This window comes from Peromyscus maniculatus, chromosome 12 (assembly GCF_049852395.1).
Source record: "Peromyscus maniculatus bairdii isolate BWxNUB_F1_BW_parent chromosome 12, HU_Pman_BW_mat_3.1, whole genome shotgun sequence".
Classification (NCBI taxonomy): Eukaryota; Metazoa; Chordata; class Mammalia; order Rodentia; family Cricetidae; genus Peromyscus; species Peromyscus maniculatus.
Window position 1 is genome coordinate 23660488 of NC_134863.1, and position 24873 is coordinate 23685360.

Here is a 24873-nt window from a genome sequence, read left to right on the forward strand (position 1 = left end):
AGTGCTCTTAACTACCAGGCCATCTCTTTAGCCTTCTTAGTTTTTGAAGAACAAAGAGGTCAAGATCTATAGCCTTTAAGACAGGATCCAGGGTTGGTGCTTGTAATCCTGAAGCAGCCTAAACCTGCTCCTTCCTGATTTGTGTGTCAGAGCAGGTGTGGATTCGATGCAGCAAAACGACCCAGGCTGCGATTAGGATTTGGAGCTGTGCTCTGCAAACTTTTTGTTTAAGGGGCAGATGACATTTTAGGTGTTGAGGGTCATGTAGTCCTTGTGCTCATTTCTGCCTATTCAGAAATATGAAAGCAGCCAGGAATGAGTATGTTGTGTTCCAGTGATTTTATACAAAGAAGAAGTTTTGGAAATTTTTAATGAAAGTTTCAGTAAAGCTTTCAATTTCTGAGCCAGGCAGTGGTGGCGCACGAATTTAATCCCAGCACTGGGGAGGCAGAGCCAGGCGGATCTCTGTGAGTTCGAGGCCAGCCTGGGCTACAAAGTGAGTTCCAGGAAAGGCGCAAAGCTACACAGAGAAACCCTGTCTTGAAAAACAAACAAACAAAAACAACAAAAGCACTTTCAATTTCTGTAATCCTCACTTGTCACAAATACCATTTCTTCTTTCTGTTTTGTTTTGAAGTGGTCTCACTATTGGTCCTGGCTGGCCTCCTGACACTGGAATTATAGGAGTGTACTACCACACCATGGTTTGCTTTTTGTTTTTCTTTTGACTTTACAGTTATTACAAAAATATAAAATTGGGCTCGTTATGATGCCTGTAATCCCAGCACCCTGGAGGCCAGGGTAGAACTGTAGGCTATCCCTATCAAAACCTTGCCTCGACTGATGGGAAGGCCCTGTTGCTGGAGACAACCCTGACTGAACATGGAGAGCTCAAGCTGGTGCCTAACTAGAGACTCCAGCCTTACTCACTAGCCTCTGGCGCTGGGAGGGTTCTGAGTGCTACCTGTGCCTACAATAGTGACCTGCCTGGAAGAGATGGCGGACAACAGTGGCCCAAACGTCGTGAGGGTAACCAACCACTCGCTGATTGGTTTTAAGGCTTATCCCATGAGCCGGAACCCATGTCTGATACTACTAGGATAGTCAAGAACTTGAAACTGAGCCGCCGGCGGTGGCGGCGGCGGCGGCGGCGGCGGCGCAAGCCTTTAATCCCAGTACTCCGGTACTTGGGAGGCAGAGGCAGGCCGATCTCTGTGAGTTCAAGGCCATCCTGGTCTACAAAGCGAGTTCCAGGATTGGCTCCAAAGGCTGCACAGAGAAACCTTGTCTCGAAAAACAAAACGGAAAAATAAATTAAAAAAAAAAAAAAGAACTTGAAACTGGATAGGCCATGGGTCTAGGGGAAAACCAAATCCTATTGTTCTGCTAAAGGAACATTGAGATAAAATAACCCCTAGTGATGTTCTGTTATACCCATATATCAGTGTCTTGCTCAACCACCATCTGAAAAGCTTCTTCTTGTAGTAGATGGGAACTAACACAGAGACCCACAATTGGACAGTGTGCAGAGTGAATCTTTAAAGACTCAGTGTTCAGGGATCTCTTCTGATGAGGAGATGGAAAGACTGTAGACCCAGAGGTGATAGGTGATGCCAAGGAAACTGTCTTCCAGACACAACACGACTGAGACACATAGGAACTCACAGAGACTGTGGCAGCATGCATGAGACCTGCACAGGTTCAAGCCAGACAGGGTCCCAGAACTGAACGGTAAAAAACGAACACAAGCTCCTACCCTTAACCAAGAAGCTATCTGCGACTGATACCCTCTGGCGGAGAAAAATTAGTTTCCTCCAGTGAGACTCACTGGGAATATTAACAAACATTTTTTTTTATAATTTTTTTATTTATTCATTATGTATACAGTATTCTGCTTGCATGTGTCCCTGCAGGCCAGAAGAGGGTACCAGATCTCATTACAAGTGGTTGTGAGCCACCATGTGGTTGCTGGGAATTGAACTCAGGACCTCTGGAAGAGCAGTCAGTGCTCTTAACCACTGAGCCATCTCTCCAGCCCCCCTCACTGGGAATATTAAACACACTGCAGGGTAGACTCCATGCCCAGGAATAGTTGGTCATCACAAAATGCATGTTTCATGCCCGAAGGAAACTCCAGTTCCCCAAACTCCAAAAGTTGGTCCAAATATCCAGAAACAAGCTTAACATGGACTACAGGAGGATTTCTGGAAGTTAGATAAAAGCCAGCTTTCCTAAGGAACTTGTGAAACTGGTTCCTCGGCCAGAAGAAGTCACTCCCCTTATCTCTAGCAGAAGGGGCATATGGTTCCCTGTGGGGCCTATCATCATATCAAAACCCACACAGCCTGCAGGCTCCCTCAGCATCACAAGTACCTGTTACACATTTCAAAGTCCACGCTGGCATCCTAGCCCTTCTCCCTTCCTCCCCTTCCCTAGATCCCCTCCATCTCATGGGCTTCCCTGCCCCAGCTACTCCTTCTCCTTATAACCCTGCTATTCCTACTGCTGTGTCTCTGCGCTCCTGCTTCTCCCACCACAGTTCTCTATCCCTGTCCCCTGATGATCTGCCCCCTCTCAGGTAACCTTGTCATGCTCGTCTGCTGACTGTCTCCTTTCTCCCCCTGCTCTAGACTCTTTCTGATGTCTCTGGCTGTTCTCTTATCTACAGTAGAAACCTTAACCGTATCACGGAGCACCCATACCATCACTTTACACAGAAGTCAATGGCATTTGGGCATACTTTCTGCTTCCTTTTGCTTTGTTTGGGGTATAGCTTATCAACCTACACTTCCTCTAGAACAGGCTGGCCACAGACTCCTAGATCCGCCTGCCTCTGCCTCCAGAATGCTGAAATTAAAGGCGTGCGCCACCACATTCGGCTTTTTTTTTTTTTTTTTTTGAAGAGAAAGGGCCTTGAGTTGGGGGTGAGGTGGGAAGTGTATTCAAGACAGACAGTAAAGAAACTGCTAACATGACGTGATTAAGGTCTTTATTATAGATATGAGAGAACAGCCAGAAGCATTTGAAAGAGTCAGAAGGACGTGGACTGAACATGGCCAGGAGACTGGATGTGGCCAGAGCTATCTGTGAGGGAGCCTGGTGGCCAACATACACTTTGATATGCTGATAAGAGCCTGGGAAGACATGTCCTTTCTGCAAGAGGTAAGGGAACCGGTTTCACAAGTTCCTGAGGAATGGCTTATATCTCACAGCCAGAATTCCTATAGTCCAGCTTGAGCTTCTGGATATTTGGGCTGCCCTTTGGAGTTTAGAAAATTAGAGTTTCCTTTAGATCTCACAGGGAGGTAGGCAGGACCTAGTGGAATTGGCATAGGGGGAAAGCATGATAAGAATATAGTGTATAAAAGATTCAATTAAAATTTAAAAAAAAAAAAAAAGAAAAAAGAAACTTGGGTTGGGGATTTAGCTCTGTGGTAGAGCGCTAACCTAGCAAGCGCAAGGCCCTGGGTTTGGTCCTCAGCTCTGGAAAAAAAAAAAAAACACACACACACACAAAAAAAAAAAACCTTGCCTCAGAAAATAAAACAAAAATTATATATATATTCTACTTATGTCTCCTTTTAACTCACAAGTTGTCCAAAACCAGAAGGGACAGTGAGCATGGATGTGACTCGGTAGAGTTCTAGCTCCAGATCCCCGTTATCGCTAACCTGGGGAAGTCGAGGTCGGAGTTCAGGGGCGCCTTCGGCTACTAGCGAATTCGAGGCCACTCTGAGCTACATGCACCCTGTCTCAGAAAAAGAAAAAAACAGGAACAGAGGAAACAAAAGGAAGTTAGGCTGGGTTTGCTCCGGCGGCTGGCTGGCTGCAAGACGGTGGTAGATGCTCTTAGACGCAGCCAGTGCGCAGGCGCGGAGAGGGGGCGGGGCTATGGCACGTCACGTGAGCGCCCTGTTGCTCTGGAGACGCGCTTCGGGACCTGGGGGCGCCGCAGCAACCGCCCGGGGCCTAGCTCTAGAGATCCTCTGTGTTCAGACGCCGGATTATGGCCGCGTCCACCCGCGGCCCGTCCTTATCGGTCGGCGGCACCGAGGGCTTGTTCGATGCCGACAGGAACTCGGGGGAGCCCGAGAACACCTATATTCTGAGGCCCATTTTTCAGCAAAGGCGCGTAGCGGACGGGGCACGGCGGGCGGGCGATGTCGGTCAGCAGTGGGGCTCCGGTCATCCAGCGTCGCCTAGGAGACGCGGAGAGGGGCGGGGCTGGGGCGGGCTTTGGCGAGCGCCGCTGCGGATTGGCAGGTCTTCCCGGGAGCCCTAGATTAGCGCGTAGGAGAGGTTGACCTCTCCGGGGCGTTAGTGGGTGCGCACCGGGGACAGGAAAAATAGAGGCTGGGAGCAATCAACTTGGAGGCGGTGCTCCGAGAGTTACCGCGTGCTCACCTGTCCCGGGATACAGTTTACTTCTGGCGCGCGACTTGTGCAGAGTCTATCCAGAGCCCCTCCCATATAGCATCGACCGCCACCCCAATTGGTTGCTAGAAGAGGGCGGTCAGTTAAGCCTGTAGGATCCATCACTAACTTCATCTTACAAAAGAAAAAGGGTTGTGTGTAGGGTGCACGTATGCCTTTACGAGCTACGCCATCTCACTGGGCCCAAGAGAGGATTTTTTTTTTTTTAAATTCTCGAGGGGAGCGGTTGTAGATTGATGGGGTGCTGTAGAGATAGTTCTGTCTGTCATGTGCTTGCTCTGAAAGCATAAAGTTCTGCGTTCAGTTCCTGTACCCATTAAAGAGCATGGCATATTGTGATCCCAGTGGTGGAAATTTGATCTCAGTATTGGAGAAACGGACTCTGAGACCCTGCCTCAGAAACCAAGGTGAAGGGCTGGAGATACGTCTCAGTGGTTTAGAGCACTGGCTACTCCAGAGGGCTGGGACTGGTGTTCAGTTCCCAGCACCCACATGGCAGCTTTCAACTACCTGTAACTATGGTTCCAGAGGATCAGATGCTATCTTCTGGCCTCTACAGACATACATGCAAACAAAACACCATAAACATAAAATATAAATAAATCTTTTTTTTTTTTTAAAGGTAGAGAGGGTTGGGTATTTAGCTCAGTGGTAGAACGCTTGCCTAGCAAGCGCAAGGCCCTGGGTTCGGTCCTCAGCTCCAGGGTGGGTGGTAGAGCTAGTCCTACTATATGTGTTAGCAACTTCATGCAGCAGTTTCTCATGGATATATAAAAACATATGTTCTGGAGCCGGGCGTGGTGGCGCACGCCTTTAATCCCAGCACTCGGGAGGCAGAGGCAGGCGGATCTTTGTGAGTTCGAGGCCAGCCTGGGCTACCAAGTGAGCTCCAGGAAAGGCGCAAAGCTACACAGAGAAACCCTGTCTCGAAAAAACAAAAAAAAACAAAAAAAACAAAAAAAATACATATGTTCTGTTACCTCAGTAAGTGTTCTAAATGTATAGAATGGCACTGAGCTGTGTTTCTCTTGTGAACAGTGCAGACTGGGGTTAGTAACATATGTACCAGCGATCCTGTGAGTTCACATGAGACTTGTCTGAAGAGAGGCTTAGTGATTTAGGAAAGATGGAGAGAGCGTAAGCAGGGGCTGGCTAGCGGTTAACAGCGTTTGCCGCTCCTGCACAGCGCCAGATTTGGTTCCCAGCACCCACGTGACAGCACACTACTGTCCACCCATCCATCCACACAGGCCTAAAAATAAATCAAATCATAAAACAGGAGCGGAAAAAAAGCTTAAGCAGGCCAGTGAGATGGCTCAGTGGTAAAGGCACTTAACTTCAAACTGATGACCTGAGTTCAGGCCTGGAGACCTAGGTAGTGAAGGGAAAGAGCCGATTCCCACACATAGGCCATGACACAAAATAAATGTGAGGCAGAAAGCAGGGCTGAAGGAAAGAGGGAAACGACAGTATTGGGCGGGGGCAGCGCTAAGGGACTGAAAACGGAGCCACAGGCATGCAAGGCAAGTCTGCTACCACTGAGCTACATCCCCAGACCCTAGATACAGTACTTTGTTTATTTCTTTATTTTTTGGTTTTTCAAGACAGGGCTTCCCTGTGTAACCCTGGCTGTCCTGGATCTCGCTCTGTAGACCAAGCTGGCCTCGAACTCAGAGATCTGCCTGCCTCTGCCTCCTGAGTGCTGGGATTAAAGGTGTGCACCACGTCCCAGCTACGTACAGTATTTTAAGGTTACTGATGAGAAAAAGGCTGATGTGTGAAGGCACGTTGGGGTTCTGAGCTGACATTTAGATATTCTCAAATTGTTTGACTTAGGTTTAGGCCCTCTGTGGTTAAAGACTGCATCCATGCCGTGCTCAAGGAGGAACTGGCAAACGCTGAATATTCTCCAGAGGAAATGCCTCATCTCACAAAACATCTGTCAGAACTCATTAAAGATAAACTGAAAGGTAACATGGGCTCTAGCTGGAAATGATGTTCCCTTCAAACACCCAGTTCTACTCATTTGCCCCCCCCCCTTTTTTTTTTGAGACAGTTTCTCTGTGTATCCATGGCTGTCCTGGAAGTCACTCTGTAGCCCAGGCTGGCCTTGAACTCAGAGATCTGCCCCCTGAATGCTGGGATTAAAGGCATGGGCCACCACTGCCCACCTGGCACCCTGCCCCATCTTTGAAAGGTAGACTACTGAATCTATTATGAAAAGAAATTTGAACATGAATTATGCATTCTATTAATGACAAAATTTTTTTCAGTGTCTAGAATTCTCTAATTATTTGGTGACTTTTACTCAGGTGGGATTTTGCAGACTGTAGGAAAGAGGAAAGATTTGAATGAAAGCATCATAGGGAACCAATGCCCAAGAAACCCAGATAATCAGAAAGGCCTCCTTTCCCTCGTAATTACTGCTTGCTTTTCCCCACCAGCCTATAGACTGTTAGTCTGGCATTGGGTCCCCTCCCAGGCTGTCCCAGGCCCACTATAGATTGTCAGCCTGGCATTGGGTCCCCTCCCAGGCTGTCCCAGGCCCACTATAGATTGTCAGTCTGGCATTGGGTCCCCTCCCAGGCTGTCCCAGGCCCACTATAGATTGTCAGTCTGCAATTGGGTCCCCTCCCAGGCTGTCCCAGGCCACTTCTTGCTGAATCCTTAACTGCTTTTCTTATTCAGTCAAACATATGAATAATACAGTTTGTGCTTTTGTCTCATGCTAACAAACACCTTTTGAGACAGGGTCTCACTGTGTAGCTTTGCTGTCCTGGAACTCACTCTGTAGCCCAGGCTGGCCTGGAATTCATAGAGATTCACCTGCCTCTGCCCCCTGAGTGCTGGGAGTAAAGGCATGTGTCATCATGCCATATTTTTAATGTTACACCATCAGGAAAGTGACTTCCTTCTATCTGTGCCGTCCCCTTTGGTGCTGCTGGGGTGGAGCTCAAGGTCTCCTGCGTACCAGGCGAGAGTTGTATTGTGGAGCCACAGTACAAACCCAGCGCTCACCTCCTTATCTTTTCCTGTCTTCATTTTATTTGGTAACATGTCACCATTTTTATTCCGTTGAGGCCACTCTGTAAGAGTGGAGGATTTGTTCTCAAAACAGTATTCCATTTTCATCCAATACATGAAAATGGCAGCCGGGCGGTGGTGGCGCACGCCTTTAATCCCAGCACTGGGAGGCAGAGCCAGGCAGGTCTCTTGAGTTCAAGGCCAGCCTGGTCTACAGAGCGAGATCCAGGACAGGCTCCAAAACTACACAGAGAAACCCTGTCTCGAAAAACAAAACAAAACAAAAAAAATAAATAAAAAATAAAAAAATTCACTGTATCTTTAGTATTGCAATACTTACATGATAAATATAAAGCTACATTTCTTCTGGAGTGTATACACTTAATGGAAAACAAGAGGCATTATTAGCAACAGCAGGTTAAAGAAAGTACACGTGTTATAGAAATAAACACTGGGGTACAGTGTTGATGACACAGTTAATGAATATCAATTGACGTTTATTTTAAGGGACTCAGTTCACTACCAAAGGAAGTACTTTAGGCACATATTTATAATATCTGTGCTGCTATATCACAGAAATAGTCATGCTTAGCCAGCTGAAATGAACGAGTGCTCCAGTGCCTCAGAGCCAGGTGCAACTATAAATAACACCGAGAAAGAATTCACCAGTTGGGAATACTTTGAAGGCGTTCAGTTAGCTTACCCTTTGCAGTAGTCTCTTTTGTTTGTTTGTGTTTTAAGACAGGGTTTCTCTGTGTAGCCCTGGCTGTTCTGGAACTCAATCTGTAGACCAGGCTGGCCTCGAACTCAGAAGTCTCCCTGCCTCTGTCTGGCTACTCAACAGTTCTTAGGGTCACCTACTCAAGCTGTTACTTTCCATTCATGCGACATTTGTAAGTTTATTCTTTATTTATTTTATTCCAAGATAGGTCTTCCTCTCTCCAGGCTGGTGATCCTCCTGCCTCATACTCTTGAGTACATTTTTATGTATTTACATGCAGCTTCTTTTGATTTTGTGTTTTCTGTATGTCATAATCACTTGTGTGTGTGTGTGTGTGTGTGTGTGTGTGTGTGTGTGTGTGTGTGTGTGTATGTGTGTGTGTGTGTGTGTGTATGAAGTTCTTTTATTATAGTAGACTATTTTGGGCTGGAAAACTGGCACAGTGATTGAGAGCACTTGCTGCTTTTGCAGAGGACCTGGGTTCGGATCCCAGCACCTACCTGGTAGTTCATGACTCTAGTTTCAATGGATCCAGTGCTCTCTTCTGGCCTCCATGGGCACCAGGCATGTACATGGTGCACATATATACTTGCAGGCAAGACACTCATCTACATAAAAATAAATCTTTAAGAAAGCCTTTTAGGCTGAGGGGCCCCCAGCTGGATCAGGCCCTCTGAATAGGTGAGACAGTTGATTGGTTTGATCAGTTTGGGAGGCAACTAGGCAGTGGGACCAAGTCCTGTGCTCATTGCATGAGTTGGCTGTTTGAAACCTGGAACTTATGCAGGGACGCTTGGCTCAATCTGGGAGGAAGGGACTGGACCTCCCTGGACTGAGTCTACCAGGTTGATCACAGTCCTCGGGGGAGGACTTGTCCTGGAGGAGGTGGGAATGGGGGGTAGGCTGGGGGTAAGGGGAGGGGGTGGGAGGGGGGAGAATAGGGGAACCCATGGCTGATATGTAGAACTGAATGGTATTGTAAAATTATATATATATGAAAGCCTTTTATTTCTCCTTCAGCACGATAACGTCAGGGCTAAGCATTGAGTGTCCCACTTAACGTTTCTGTGCTGTTAGGGATTCAGAGAGAAGGGGGAATCTCAGTGAGGGTGCAGTGTTGTTAAAACAATAATTTGGAGAGCGGGGTGGTGGTGCCCACCTGTAGTTAGAGCACTCAGGAGGCTGAAGCAGGCAGTTGATCAGAGTGTGAGATCAGCAAGGGCTGCACTGAGTTCTTGGCTCTAACAAAACAAACCAGCAACCACAACAAACACAACAACAACCTGGGCTCCTCTCTAAGAATTTTGTTGACGCTGCCCCTGGACGGTATCTGTAGTCCTCAGGTCGTTTGTCCAGTTTACTGTGCTGTCCTGAATCCTGACCTTGAAATCCTCTTCCTGCAGCCTCCTGAGTGCTGGGTTACATGTTCAATTCTTTCCTTCCCCCTTCCTTTTCTTCCTCTCCACCTTAACACATAGCTTCGTCTCCTGAAGATCCCCTGTTCTCTCCAGCTACCTAGTTTTATTTTTTAATTTCTGTGCGTTTGTGTGCCTGTGGACCGGGGCATCAGATTCCCTGGACTTGAAGATGGAGGTGGTTGTGAGCTGCTGATGTGAGTGCTGAGACTCAAACTCTGGTCCTCTGCGTGAGCAGCAAGCCCTCTGCACCTCTGAGCCATCTCTCCAGCCCCATTCTCAAGACTTTGTGTTTGTTAGTACCTCTCCATAGGATGAAGACTCTCTTTACCTGGCAAATTCTTACTATTTAGCACATTTTCTGTGAAGTTTTTTCTGATCTTGCGCCCCCCACCACACCCCGCTCCCCCCACCACAGTGAAGAACTCCCAGCTCTGATACACCTTGTACATGCCCCTCCTGAAATAAATATTATTTTTTTGTCTAAGTTTGAGTACTGTTATGAGCTCTCTGGTCCCCAAGGCAGGAAGAATGTTTTCTTACTTCTGTAACTTGAAGGGTAATCTCAGAAAGGGGCCAAGGTTCGCTAAAGACCCTAATGTACCAGCACTAGGCTAGGAGCTTTGTGTGTTATTATACGGAACCTCAGCTCACCTTACAAACGACTAACAGCTGAGAGCACCCCCTTTAACCAACTAGAGACATTTAAAGGGAAAGTTAGGCCCTAAGGGTTTACTGCTCGGTAACTATAGTTAGGGTTTATCTCTAGGTCTTGGACCTCTAATCTCACTATCGTACTCCGTAAATACCCATGGACTGAGTGCTTACGTCTATTCTGGAAGAATCTGTGTTCAGTAGGTCATTTTACTATGTACTTGAATAGAGATGACCTCCTTTTCTTTTCTTTTCCTTTCTAGAACTGGGATATGACCGGTATAAGATGGTGGTGCAAGTAGTGATTGGAGAACAGAGGGGAGAAGGAGTATTGTGAGTAGATGGTTTTTCCCGTCATATCTGTGTTCCGTGGGAGTTATCCATTGTGTGGATAGACAGTTCAGTAAGCCTTTGTCTTTGCAAGAAGGAGAAGGACGGTTTAACAGATGCAGCTGTGAACTGAAGAGGTTCTGGTAACTGAATGTTAAGACTGACAGTCTGGGTGGGTTCCAAGGTTGAAGTCCTTAGAGTCACCTCTTAGTCATGACACTCTTGTTGCATGCTCTGGGCTTGGATGTGCTTGCGTGCCAGCATTACTTAGCAGCCCTTTGTCCGCAGGGCCTGACTCTGACATCCTGACAATCCACATTATTTGGTTTGTAGTCTGTGGGGTAGGGATGTTGGACTTAAGGCTTTACACATAGGAAGTAAGGGATCTACCACCTCACTGTAGTCTCAGCCGCCGCAAATCTAGAAGCTTCTTCAGAACAGTGTTTTGTATTTGAAACTTAGGCCAATTTGGGTTGACTTTGTTAGATGTAGTCAGGCCAACCTCCAAACAGTCCTGGGAGGCTGGAGAGCCGGCTCACCAGTTAAAGGCACCTGCCATCCAGCCTGACGACCCAAGTCTGCCCTGTGGACTCAGCTTAGTGGAAGGAAGGACCAGCTCTCGGGAGCTGCCCTTTAACCTCATTTTATGCCATGCTGCACAAGTTCCTTCCCTCCACCCTTTCAAGACGTTTTTTAGGGCCAAACACTCAGGAGGCGGAGCTAAGAGAATCTCTGTGAGTTTGAGGCCAGCCTGGTCTACATAGTGAGTGTCAGGACAGCCAGAACCATAGAGACACCCTGTCTTAAAAAAGGAAAAAAGAAAAAAGAAAAAAAGAAAGAAACCATTATCTAAAATTTCATTATATGCCTAAGTACAAGGAACTAAAGACTATTCTTTGATTTAGCTTTATTAGTTATAAATACAGTGCAATGTATTTATAGCCCTACTGCCCTTAAGGGTATTTTCAAATTCTAGTTTTGTTTTCTGAGACAGGGTCTCCTTGTAGCCCAGACTGGCCTCAAGGTCATTTTGTGGCTGATGATGACCTTGAACTCTAGATCTTCTGCCTCTGATTCCCAGGTGTTGGGATTACAGGCTTGCAAGACTGTACTTGGCTTTTGTTTGTTTTTGAATCAGGTCTCACCCTGTTGCTCTGGCCTTTCCAGTAGCAACCTTCCACCGCTTCGCAAATGTTGCTTTTACAGGTTTCAGCCTCCTAATGCTGGTCTAGTCAGAAAACTGAATTCTAGCTTGGAGTTGTCCCTTTCCTGTACAGGTTTCTACAAATGACCAGGCTGGATGAAGTATTATGTTGGGTCCTTTTTGCAAGACCTCTTTTCCTATTATTCTGCAGGAACTGAGCCCACTGAAAGTCACCACAAGTGTCCTAGCTGACATAATCTATAATGGAGGGCCACTCCAAGGACCAGAGACTTGGAGAGGTTGACCCCTGTAGTTATCAGGCAGCCAGTTGGGATGCTGAGGTGGCTAGAGCCCTGGCCGCCTCTCCTCTAGCTGCAAGCAGCCTCACCTGTGACTCCTGACCTTCCTGCTTGTCCAGCATACTTTGCTTTACAAACACAGTTCTCTCCATGTGCCAGGGGAGGGTTTGGAAGCGTGGGCCTGTGAGATTGTAGGGAGTGAACTTGCTGGTGGCAGAGGCATGGTTCAGATGGGCACTGCTGACCCTCTTCATTGGCATTTCAGCATGGCTGCTCGGTGTTTCTGGGATGCAGACACTGACAATTACACCCATGATGTCTTCATGAATGTAAGTCTTTGAGAAACTCCTTTCTCCTGTCTGGGGACAATATAGCCACTGTCTATCAGCTTACTGCTAAAAGGGAGGATACTGTAGTGTTTTTGAGACACACTCTTAGATTTCTGGATAGGGTACTTTTATTGAAACTTTTGTGGGTTTTTTTGAGGCAGGGTTTCTCTGTGTAGCCCTGGCGATCCTGGAATTATAGACCAGGCTGGCCTTGCACTCAGGGATCCACCTGCCTCTGCCTCCCTAGTGCTGGGATCAAAGGTGTGTGGCACTGAGCCAGGTGTGGTGGCACAAGCCTTTAATCCCAGCACTCTGGAGGCAGAGGCAGGCAGACCTCTGTGAGTTCGAGGCCAGCCTGGTTAAAAAAAAAAAAAAAAGTGTGCGCCACCACTGCCCAGCATCAGTGGTTTTATTTTAAATTTTACTATTTATTTGTGAAAAACTACAAGCAGAATTCATAGACACGTCTACTTAAAGCAGGAATATGATAAAGTGGCTTCTAATAGCATAGTTGTGTGCATGCCACCTGGTGGTGACACAAACTTTTAATCCTAGCACTCAGGAGGCAGAGAGAAACAGGTAGATCTCTGAGTTTGAGGCCAGCCTGGTCTACAGAGAAAGTTCCAGGACAACCAGAGCCAGACAGAGAAACCTTGAAACCCTGTCTCCAAAAAAAAAACAAAAAACAAAAAACAAAACCCAAATCTTTATCCACCGTATTGGCTGCTTGTTTTATTTATTGCTGAGACCAAATCCTGACAGGAAGCAACTTAATGAGGAAAGGTTGAGCCTGGCTTCCAGTTCAGGCAGTGAGTCCATTGTTGTGAGGGAGGCCTGGCAGCAGGGCCTGGCAGCCGCAGGGGCAGTTGGGGACTGGGGCAGGAGGACTTGCCATGTTCAGGGCAGGCCTTTGCTCCTCAGTTCACCCTCTCTAGAAATGCTCCCACAGACTTTCCCAGCAGTGTATCGGAGGTGATTCTACACGTAGTCAAGCTGATAGTGAAGACTGGCCATCATAACCTCCTATCTTAGTCAGGGTTCCTATGCTGTGACGAGACTACGACCACGGCAACTCTTACAAAGGAAACAACAGTTGAGAGGTTCAGCCCATTATCATCATGGTGGGGAGCATGGCAGCACACAGGCAAGCCGTGGTGCTGGAGCTGAGAGTCCTACATCTTGCAGGCAACAGGAAGTTGGCTCTGTCACACTGAGCAAAAGAGACCTCAGAGCCCACCTCCACAGTGACACACTTCCTCCAACAAGGCCACAACTCCTAATAGTGCCACTCCCTATGGGGGCCATTTTCTTTCAAACCACACCCCTCCATAAATCACTGTGTTCCAAAAACCCAGTCCTGATAGTCGTTATGAGGGTAATAATTATCTTAGTTTAAAACTATCTGTTCATTTGAACATACCACACTTCACTGAGCTACAAAAGAATTTGGATGAAGATTCTATAAGCAAAGATGACTTTCTTTTGATAATAAAATTAGCTACTTTATCTTAAAACCACTTCTTAAAACTAAAGAGAAATAAAGGAGCTGTAAGAAAAGAAGTAACTGGAAAACCAGAGCTCCCTCTGCCTGGCTGCTCACAGGTGCCTGAACAGAAACAGGAATTGAATCTCTGTGCTTTTTTAGAGAGCTGGCAATCTGAGATGAGCAGATCAGCATCGTCAAAAGTGGGTCTTGCATCTCCTCTTCAGGAGCAGATGATACAGGGAGAAACAGGACTGGGGAGGAGACAAAGACAGTCAATCGTTTGGGAGCTCAGTCTTAGTCTTCTGATTAGGTGCTCAGCCATGTTTTGGAGACCTGTGATGTCTGTCTCTCATTAACATACCTTACATGCTTACTTCATTCAGTTGATATATACGGGCTCAGGAACTTCAAATACTGAGTAAAAGTAGTTTCTGTTGATAATAACCTTACATTCCTCTAGGGGATAAAGACATGGCTCAGCAGTTAAGAGCATTGGCTGCTTTTCTAAAGGACCTAGGTTCAATCCCTAGTCCTCACATAGTGGCTCTAGACTTTTTGTAACACTAATCCCAGGGGATCCATCACCTTCTTCTGGCTTCAACAGGCACTGTATGCATGTTGTGCAGAGACATAAATTCAGGCAAAACACCCAAACACATAAGTAATATATATATATATATATATATATATATATATATATATATAATTTTTTTTTTTTAAAAGAACAACTAGGGTTGGGGATTTAGCTCAGTGGCAGAGCGCTCGCCTAGCAAGCTTAAGGCCCTGGGTTCGGCCCTCAGCTTGGGTGGGTGGGTGGGTGGGGGATGACGGACGGACAGACGGACACATGACAACTAACTGGGCATTATAGTGCCCACCTTTAATCCCAGCACTCAGAAGGTAGATGCAGGTAGATCAAGGCCAGCCTGGTCTATAATCTAGTTCCAGTACAGCCTGGAATACATAGACCCTGTCTCAAAAAACAAGCAAACAAAAACAATGAATGGTGTATTGTGCTCACACCTATATGCAGATTCCCTTCTACAATGTGGAGTGCAAATGTGTTTTATAATACAGAATATGAAAGTATTCCATCTATCCTTTCTTACCCCTATCACTTTCGCTGAACTGGACATAATGGTGTATGTCAATGTTCCCAGCACCTGGGAGTGGGGAGGCTGTATAGACAGAAGGATCAGGAGTTCAAAGTCATCCTTGGCTAGCCTGGGCTACATGAGAACTGTCTCAAAAATAAAAAAAAAAAAGTATTACGCAAACATACACACACACAAGACACCCAAAACAAACAAGCACAAAAAGGTTTCATTTAAACATCGATAAGTTATTGGTACGTGTGTTCCAGGTAACTTACTTTGATACTTGCTTCCAGAAATCACCCATACTAAAGTCCTCCCAGGTTGTAATTAGCAGAACAGAAATCGAACTGTGTAGACAAGGAAGGGGGTTCCATTTCCAGCTGTGTCACTTTGATTGACTTTAAGGAAATCCCTGGATTATTCTGAGATTGCATCATGAATATTAGAAAGTAAGCTTTCCAGAGATGGGTGTGGTTTCCTAATACTGAGGGAACTTCTTTAGAAATATAGATGCCAGGGCCTTTTGCAAGTAGATTCTGATCAATAAGCTGAAGTTTGGATCAGTGGTTCTCAGTCTGTAGGAGGTTTCTCACATGCTCCTGCTAGTTGCCAGGATTTACAAAAGCGTCATTCTAAAGTGGATGTGGTGTAACATGCCTCTGATCTTAGCACTTGGGAATTGGAGACAGGAGGGTAAGAAGTCCAAGGCTATGACTACATACATGACTACATACGACCCTATCTGAAAACCACCCCTGTAAAGCCCCACAAACAAAACCAAAGTGTCACTCTGTGAATAAATGCAAATAAAAAAAAAAAAACCGGAACATGTCTTCCACCGCAGATATGCTGTTGTTAGAACACACACACCCAGCCAAGGAACTGGAGGCTGCCCACCAAAGCATTGGCCTCTGGCTGATAATTAGGTACTTGAGTTCAGCTTGTTTTCCTCACTGCTACCGGGCTGGAGTAAGTTTGGTATGACAGCCATTAATTGCTAAGTCAGCCAGAACTCCTGTAGTAAGTTCTTTAAAATATTGCCGGGCGGTGGTGGCGGCTCTCTGTGAGTTCGAGGCCAGCCTGGACTACCAAGTGAGTCCCAGGAAAGGCACAAAGCTACACAGAGAAACCCTGTCTCGAAAAAAACAAAAACCAAAAACCAAAACAAAAAAAATATTAACACGTTTAACTGGGCTCTGCAAAGCACTTGTGATTTGTAAGCCAAAAGATGAACAAGTAAAGCTGGGCCTGGTGAAGCAGGCCTCTAGTTCCAGGCACTCAAGAGGCTGAAGCAAGAGAATCTCCAGTTGGAGATTCACTTAGCAAAGAATGAATTCAAGACTAGCCTGGGCAATTTAGTGAGATCCTGTTGCAAAATAAAAAGTTCAAAGAGCTTGCCTAGCATGTGGGACGCTGCCTTCTCTGTCCGGAGTGGAGGATAATATGCTGTTACTGTCCATATTATGATACCATTACATAGTATTCTATAGTCCTTGCTCTGGGTAATGACATGCATTACCTAAAGTTTCACTCACATTAATTTAAAAATATGATTCTTTATCTCTCTTCCATTATTTTACCTCATTGTCTGTCTTTAAAATTATTTTTTAAATATATATTTATAATATAAGTATATATAAATATGTGTGTGTGTGTGTGTGTGTTGTGGGTATGTTCATGCGAGGTGCCCCCAGAGGTCAGAAGAGAGTATTGGATTGATCCCCTATGAGCCACCTGATGTGGGTGCAGGGAACCGGTTAGGTCTTCTGCAAGAGCGGTACGAGTTCTTCACCACTGAGCCATTTCTCCAGACTGGTTTTCGTTGTTGTTGTTGTTGTTGTTGTGTTTGTTTGTTTTGGTTTTTGAGACAGGGTTTCTCTGTGTAGCTTTGGAGCCTTTCCTGGAACTCACTCTGTAGCCCAGGCTGGCCTCGAACTCACAGAGATCAGCTTGGCTCTGCCACCAGAGTGCTGGGATTAAAGGCGTGCGCTACCACCGCCGCCCGGCTGGTTTTTATTCTTTTAAGACAAGAGTCACTATATAACCCTGGCTGGCCTGGAACTTTCTATGTAGACCAAGCTGACCTCGAGCTCAGATCCTGCCTCTGTATACTGAGAGCTGGTATTAAAGCCATACACCATCACACCATATAATTAATTATACATATATAATTAATTAATATAATTAACTATATAATTAATTATATAATTAACTATATATATGTAATTACAGAGGCTGACCTCCCACTCTCTGTCCTCCTTCCTCAACCTCAAATATTAGATTAGTGCATGTTAATTATACATAATGGATTTCACTGGCATTTCCATACATGCAAATAGACTGCTTTAATTAATTCATTCTTCCAACTCCCCTCCTACTTACCTTTTAGCAAGCAGTCTTGTAGGTATCCTCAGGAAAACAACTTTATAGCTGCTCCTTGGAAACATTGTTTTTTGTTTGTTTGTTTTTTAGCTTTATTTATTTATCATAATACAGTGTTCTGTCTGCATGTATGCCTGCAGGCCAGAAGAGGGCACCAGATCTCATTACAGATGGCTGTGAGCCACCATGTGGGTGCTGGGAACTGAACTCAGGACCTCTGGAAGAACAACTAGAGTTCTTAACCTCTGAGCCGTCTCTCCAGCCCCCAGAAACATTGTTTTTAAAGGAAGAAATCTTCCTAATTGAAAGTTGACAAGAAGGAGGGTATGAAGGGTCACACCTGTAATTCCTACACTTGGAAGGCTGAGGCAGAAAGATCATTTCAAGTTTGATTGTCTATGTTGAAGCCTTTTGGGTTACATATCAAGATTTTCCAAAAATTGAAGAAAAAGTTAAAAAGAAAATTAACAAAGGTCTAGTATGTTTATGCTAGTATATAACACTAGTATAGTGTTCATTTCAATTGCCTGTGCTGGCCTGCTTTCTCATTAGCACTAACGTCCTGGATTTCTGGTTTCTGTCTTTTTTATGTTTTCTAGGACAGCTTATTCTGTGTTGTAGCAGCGTTTGGTTGTTTCTACTATTGAATCTTTGGAAGGAGTGACTGTGACTACGAAGACACCTTAACTTTTCCACGTTGTTAAATATCCCGACCAAATAAAAATAAGATGGCACTTTGGCACCCAAAATCTGTTGTTTAGGTTTTATATATTTAATGGTTTGGCTTTATTATGCTCTCTGAGCTCTTACTACATTTGTTTAGTGTCAGGGACTGAGAAGTTTCAAGGTGCATATAAAGTAGAACCCCTTAAAATTGGAGACTTCTGTGTTGGCTGCAATCTGTACTAATTTTGTGATGACCATCTTCCCCCAGAGAGGCCCTTGGTGTCTCCTCCAGCTAGCTGTCTTTATTTGAGCTATTTTATCTGCTGTGTCCAGATACCTACTTGAACTTAAAGGGGTGTGTGTGTCAGAGTTTAATCATTTTTCTCCTTGGAAGCACCTCAGCAGATGCACATGTTTGCCCAGGCTCTTTCTTCTTGGTTATCTTCCAGTGAAAAGTGGAAACAAAAAACGCATTCAAGTTTTTTTGTTTTGTTTTGTTTTTCCCATCTTTCTTCTGTAACTTTATGTGCCCACTTCCCTTACATCTACAACATCGCTCTGGGTGTGGTGGCTAATGCCTGCAATCTGGAGGCTTAGGCAAGGGGCCCACTGCAGATTCAAGGCCAGTATGGGATACAAAGCAAGCCCCAGGCCAGTCTGGGAAATCGTGTAAGACCCTGTCTGATAAAGTTACTTTTAATTTCGAAACAAGCCCACCGTCACCATCCCGCCCCACAAAGAGGATGGAGCGATGGCTCCGTGGTTAAGAGTTAAGAGCGCTTACTCTTCTATCAGAGGACTAGCGTCCAGGTCCCCAGCACCCATAAAGGTGCTCAAAGGCCTGTAACTCCAGCTCCGCGATATCCGTGGCCCCGTTTACGGCCTCTGTGAACCCGCACAAATCCTACAAGAGGAAAAGAAACCGCTACAAAGCAAAATCCTTCCCCGAGTCCACCGTGGGAAGTTCCCTCTCGACTGCACACCCTGACTGATGCACGGATTTTCCCACCCGTGCCCTCGCCTCTGCTGCGGCTCAACTACTTTCTCGGTCGGTTCCGAGGGATCCCTTTCCGGTGGGTCAACCGCGGTCAAAACCGGAAGAGGAGAGCTCCGACCCGAGCGTCCCCCCCACCCCCGGACATGGCTAGCGGACTCCCATCCTCCGGCGAGGTGGGAAGTCAGGACCACCCGTGTGAAGAACGAGTGCGAGGGGCGGAGGGCGCAAGGGACGCCGGGAGACCCCAGGCCCACCCAGCGAGCCGCCGCCGGCAGGAGGCGCCACACATCCGGTATTCCGGGGCTGCCGACCCCCGCGCCCGTCGCCGGTGCCTCGGCCCCGTCACTCCCACCGGCCCGGCCCCGCTGGAAGCGGAACTACGCTGTCAGGCTGTGGTTTTCCCGGGATATGGTGGAGGGAGTGACAAGGGGGCGGGCGGTAGGCGGGACTTCCGGTCCGCAGTCCGGTCAGATGTTTCCCGGGCGTCTCCCCGCAACCTATTTGACTTCGCGAGTCGGTGACGCGGCGCGAGGAAGGAATCGGCCGGGACCGGAGCCTGGGAGAGCCGCGGTAAGGAACCCCCGGGGGTAGTGTGTTGCTTGCGTGGACAAACGCCGGCCGGGACCGTGAGGGGCTTGTGACTGAAGAGTAGGTCGGTGACAGGCAGGGGAGTGTGAAGCAGGGGCTGGCTGCGGGGCTACTGTGACCGAGGTACGGTGACAGCCAGGAGGACTGTGACCCAGGGCTGGCTGCTGGCGAGGGGTCCGCGACCCCAGGGCAGTAAATGCCAGGGACTCTGGCCTCGGAGAGCACGAGGCAGAGGCTGCGACGGGACCATGACCGAGTAAGTACGCAGCCGTGACTACCGGGGGCACGGAGCGATCGGTGGAGAGTGACAGAGGGCATCGGCCCGAGGGGACATGAAGCAGCGGCTGCGAGGGCACGCTCACCCGCAAGCAGTGGCTTGGAGGGGCTGACTTGGAGGAGGACGTAAGATGAGGAATTGGGGTCGGTGCTCTGAAGTTGTGTTTGTGTACAGAGCGTTGAGTGAGTGAGTGAGTGACCTGGCAGAGGGCTTAAGTAGAAACCAGACTGGCGTGGCTTAGCGGACAGGAGTTTGAGTTTTACAGGCGAAGTTCTGTGGGCGAGAAACTTAATTCACCACTGAGTTACGTCTTCTTCATTAGTGAATGGGAAGTTCGGGTTCGGGTTAATGTCTCCCCACTACGAGCCCCAGTGTATGTGTGGTTGGGTTGTGAAGACAGTTTAGGAAACGGAGTAAAACAGACAGCTGGACTAGAAGAGAAACTTCCATTGTGTTCTCAGAGTACGGATTTACGAAATGGGTTTCAGGTATGGATGTTTGCAATGATGATGTAAAGTTAGGTTTGTACCTCTTACGGTGTATGCAGTAAAATGTAGCTCAAGTTTGAAAACTGGGTGTGGTGATGCACAGCTGTGATCCTGACACCCAGGAGGCTGAGCCGTGGGTATTTTGAGTTGTAGTACAGCCTGGTGGGCTCAAGGTGAGCCCGGGCTACCTGCCTTTTCCTTTTCTTTTTCTTTTTCTTTTTCTTTTTCCTTTTCTTTTTCTTTTTCTTTTTCTTTTTCTTTTTCTTTCCTCCTCCTCCTCCTCCTCCTCCTCCTCCTCCTCCTCCTCCTCCTCTTCTTCTTCTTCTTCTTCTTCTCTTCTTCTTCCTCCTCCTTCCTCCTCCTCCTCCTTCTTCTTGCTTCTCCTTTCTTCTTTCTTCTTCTTTTTTAGACAGAATTTCTTTGTGTAGCCTTGGCTGTCCTGGAACTCTCTGTAGACTAGGCTGACTTTGAACTTACAGAGCCTTTGCTTCTTGAGTGCTGGGATTAAAGGTATGGGCCCCCACTGCTGGGTCCTGTTTTTTTGGTCTTTTGAGACATGGTTTCACTATGTAGCTTGGGCTGTTCTGGAACACACCGTCCAGACCATAGTGACCTTGAACTCATGAGATCTTCGGGCCTCTGCCTCCCTGGTGCTGGGATTAAAAGCATGTGCCACAATGTTCAGCCTTTTGCCATTGTTTTTTAGTTTGAGAAGCAATGGATTGGGTTATTTCTGAGTTTTCTTTCTGTATTGATTCTATGATTAAGGAACTGCAAGAAAGTAAGTACAAAGATGAGTTAGGAACTGGGACCTGTGCTGGACACAGGCTCCAACAAATGGTTAGCTGAAGAAGCCTTTTTCCATGTCACTGAGGTGACTAGTTATGATTGAGGACTAAAACTAAGAGTCTTTGTTGGGAGAGACTAAAGCTATATTGAAATAGGGATGGTGATACTTATAGAGTCAATGAGGATATAGGAGTTTGTGGTAGGAGAAACTGCTAGGAATAGGTATTGAGGAAGGAGAAACTTTGAGGTAGAAGCCAAGCTTGAGAAGGGAACTGAAAACACAGAAAACAGTCTAAGAATAAAATAGAGGTAGGGAGATATATGATCTTCACATTCTATTCAGTCCTGAAGTTCTACAAGTAAATACAATTGCTAATAAAAAGGTATTGGGCCAGGTTTGGTGGCAAATGCCTTAATTCCAGTACTTGGGAGATACAGGCAGGAGGACCTCTGTGAATTCAAAGCCAGCCTGAACTATGTATCAAGGACCAGGACTACAATAGAGAGACTTTGTCTCAAAAGAATAAAAACAACAAAAATATTGGGACTGGGCATGGTGGCACACACCTGTAATTCCAGCACCTGTGGGTCACAAAGCAGTAAGACCCAGTTTTAAAGAAAAATTAAAAATGGGATCTGGGCTGGGGGCTAGGGAGATGGCTTAGCCATTAAAGGTGATTACCCCATGCAAGCCTGCTTTCCTGAGTTTAACCTCTGGAACCCACATAAAGATGGAAAGAGAGAACAAGCTGTACTTCTGAACATGCACCATGGCATGCATGCACCTCCACCTCTGAACATGCACCATAGCATGCATGCACTTCCATCTCTGAACATGCACCATAGTATGCATGAGCAAGCACACATAGGGAATAATAATCATAAATGAAAAATAAAAAGAGTGATATTTTGTCCTCTACAGTGGTAAATAATATGGTAATAGATGGCAACCATTATGGGGAGAAAAGGACAGAATGATCCTGGGAGTGTCAACAGTCATGATGGCATGGAAAGGCTTTGGTGTATTCATGTCTCTAACTTGATGGTTTTTGTACTGTAGGCTAAGCCCGACACCTGAGAATGATATCACATTGTGGATAATTCAATTAAAGTTTTAGCTTCTGGTTTTATTTTCTACTCATTCTTTTTCATGAGGGCCATTTTAAGTTGAAATTAATTGAAATGAGTGTGGTTTCCCCTAATCTATTTTAAGATAGGATCTCTTTGTAGTCCTGACTGGCTTAGAACTCACTGTATAGCACAGGTTGGCATTAAATTGTTGGCAGTCAGAGGTGTGGTGGCCCATGTCTTTAATTTCAACACTTGGTAGGCAGAGGGAGTTGGACCTCTGTGAGTTCAAGAGCAGCTGGTCTACATTATTAAGTTCCAGGCCAGCCAAGGGCTACAAAGTGAGATCCTAAAACAAACAAATATCTAGCCAGGTGTGGTGGTACATACCTTTAATCCCAGCACTTGAGAGACAGAGGCAGAAGCATCTCTGAGTTTGAGGTAGCCTGGTCTACACTCCAGAACTTCGGGGAGAGAGAGAGAGCCAGTCTCAAAACAGAACCAGACAAAACAACAATCTAATAGGGATATGAAATCCAGTTGTGGTTGTGTATGATCTTATCACTTGGGAAGTGGAGGCAGAAGGATGATGGATCCCAGGTTAGCCTGCACTACATTTTGACTTAACCACACACTGTATTAATCTGGTTACCTACCTAATAGCCATCCTTCCTCACTGTACACTTTGCAATAGGGAAAGAGAGTCAGAAAGGCTCTTATGTGGGTATCACTTGGGGTGTAGGGGTATATTCTGTGCTTGACTAGTTACACCATTTTATGAACTAATGCTTGTGTATTTGACTTATATTTTACATAAGTAGAAGGACCTAGAATTTTCTAGAAGAGAATAGGTTTCAACATAATCGATTACAGAAGTGGAGATGCTTGGGCTTAGGGATGATGATATCACTCTAAGGAATTGATTGCTTTTTGCTTTTTATTTGTTTTGTTTTTTTCAAGACAGGATTTGTAGGCAGACTTTTCTTTCCCACCTGCCAGTTCCCAAATGACCAACACAGAGACTTAATATTAATTATAGATGCTCAGCCAATAGCTCAGGCTTATTACTAACTAGCTCTTACAACTTAAATTAACCCATTTCTATTGATCTACATCCTGCCATGTGACATTATCTCTCTTTCATCTTGCACCTCCTGTTTCCTCTCTGTAGCTGGAAGGCTTCTCCACTCCCACACTGCCCCAAGGTCCCACAGCTGCTTATAAAATAATCATTCAGAGGTTTAATATTAATTATCAATTTCATGGCCTATGGCAGGCTTCTTGCTAGCTAGCTCTTATAACTTGACCCATTTCTATTAATCTATAAGTTGCCACATGGCCATGGCTTACCAGTACTTTCACATCTTGCTTTCCTGGCAGTGGCTGGCATCTCCTCCACCTCTGCCGTTCTCCTTCCTGTCTCTCCTGAATTTCCTGCCTGGCTATAACCTGACTCACCATAGGCCAGAGCAGCTTCTTTATTAACACATATTCACAGCTACAGAAAGACATCCCACAGCACCTCTCCTTGTCTTGCTGACTCCTATGACCCCATCCTTCTTCTTCCCAGCATTCTACCTGTCCCCCAAATCCTGCCTAGCTAGCGGCCAGTTAGCTTTTTATTAACAATGAGAGCAACACATTTTCATAGTGTACAGCAAGGGTTTCTCTGTATAACCCTGGCTGTCTTCAAACTGGATCTGTAAATCAGGGTGACCTTGAACCTGTAGAGATCCACCTGCCTCTGGCTCCCAAGTGCTGGGATCAGAGGTGTGGGCCACCTTAGCCTGGGTTTTCATCTATTTTGATTTGCTTTTTAAAACTTAGGCTGATTTGCAAATTTCCTTCAAAACAAACCAGCAAAATAGCTAGGTATGATGGTGCAGGACTGCACTCTGAACACCTGGGAGGTGGAGGCAGCAGGATCGGAAGTTCAAGGTCAGCCTCGGATGCATAGAGAGTTTGAGGCCAGCCTTAGTGAAAACCAGTATGATGACTTGATTGAGAGAGTATGAGCTTTGTTTCCCCCTCAGTTTATGATTTCTCCTTGTATAAACATGGAGGGTTTCATTTTTCTTGGGGACCTCCTCCTTTTCATTTCGTTTCGTTTCGTTTTGTTTTCTTTGAGGTGGGTTTCTCCGTGTAGCTCTGGCTGTCCTGGAACTAGCTCTGTGGACCAGGCTGGCCTTGAACTCAGAGATCCACCTGCCTCTGCCTCTTGAGTGCTGGGATTAAAGGCCATCACTGTTGGATATGGGGACCTCCTCTAATGGAGAATGGTCTCATTAGGTGGAGTGTTGGATTCTGAAGTTAACATTGACTCACTGATTATGGGAAGGATTACTTCTTATACTTATTTAGATTTAGAGTTCCTAAATAATTGAATTATCTGTATTGTATGTTTTGAAAAACAATTTGTAGGTAGATATATATAGCAGGGTCTCTCTTTCTCTCTCTGGTTAACTCTGTTGTAACCACAAGTTGAAAATTATATTAGTATGGGGTTTTCTGTGTTTGAACTAGGATGACTGCCAGTGAACTAGGGGAACCCTCAGATCTACAAGACTGTTACATCACATCCACAGTTGTTTACAAACTGCTTTTAATATGAGGGCTGCTAAAAATAGTGACATGGTTTTTGCTCTGCACTTGAGAACATGAATGTATGATTCTGAAGAAAGGGGT

At 46.0% G+C, this 24873-nt stretch overlaps 2 protein-coding genes across 3 annotated transcripts in view; both read left to right on the forward strand.

Annotated features, from left to right (window-relative positions):
- Positions 1-3910: 3910 nt before the first annotated feature.
- Dynlt2b (dynein light chain Tctex-type 2B) lies at positions 3911-18064 on the forward strand. Its single transcript, XM_006974511.4, has 5 exons — positions 3911-4128; positions 6271-6404; positions 10512-10581; positions 12287-12350; positions 17915-18064. Exons 1-5 carry the CDS (start codon positions 4007-4009, stop codon positions 17960-17962), a joined length of 438 nt encoding a protein of 145 aa, XP_006974573.1. The 5' UTR covers positions 3911-4006; the 3' UTR covers positions 17963-18064.
- Positions 18065-19242: 1178 nt separating this feature from the next.
- Pcyt1a (phosphate cytidylyltransferase 1A, choline) overlaps positions 19243-24873 on the forward strand; it is a 45602-nt gene continuing 39971 nt past the window's right edge. Inside the window, exon 1 of one of the 2 annotated variants that reach the window (XM_006974513.4) lies at positions 19243-19548. The gene's annotated coding sequence lies outside the window, so the exon portion shown is untranslated. Of the gene's footprint in view, positions 19823-24873 lie in introns of both variants that reach the window. The other variant, XM_006974514.4, reaches the window with a different exon arrangement.

Bases quoted from the DNA above. Each gene is read 5' to 3' on its own strand.
- Dynlt2b (XM_006974511.4), top strand. From the start codon at position 4,007: ATGGCCGCGTCCACCCGCGGCCCGTCCTTATCGGTCGGCGGCACCGAG. The intron at 4,129-6,270 runs GCGCGTAGCGGA...TGTTTGACTTAG, and splicing joins AGGCCCATTTTTCAGCAAAG to GTTTAGGCCCTCTGTGGTTA. The intron at 12,351-17,914 runs GTAAGTCTTTGA...TATGTTTTCTAG, and splicing joins CCCATGATGTCTTCATGAAT to GACAGCTTATTCTGTGTTGT.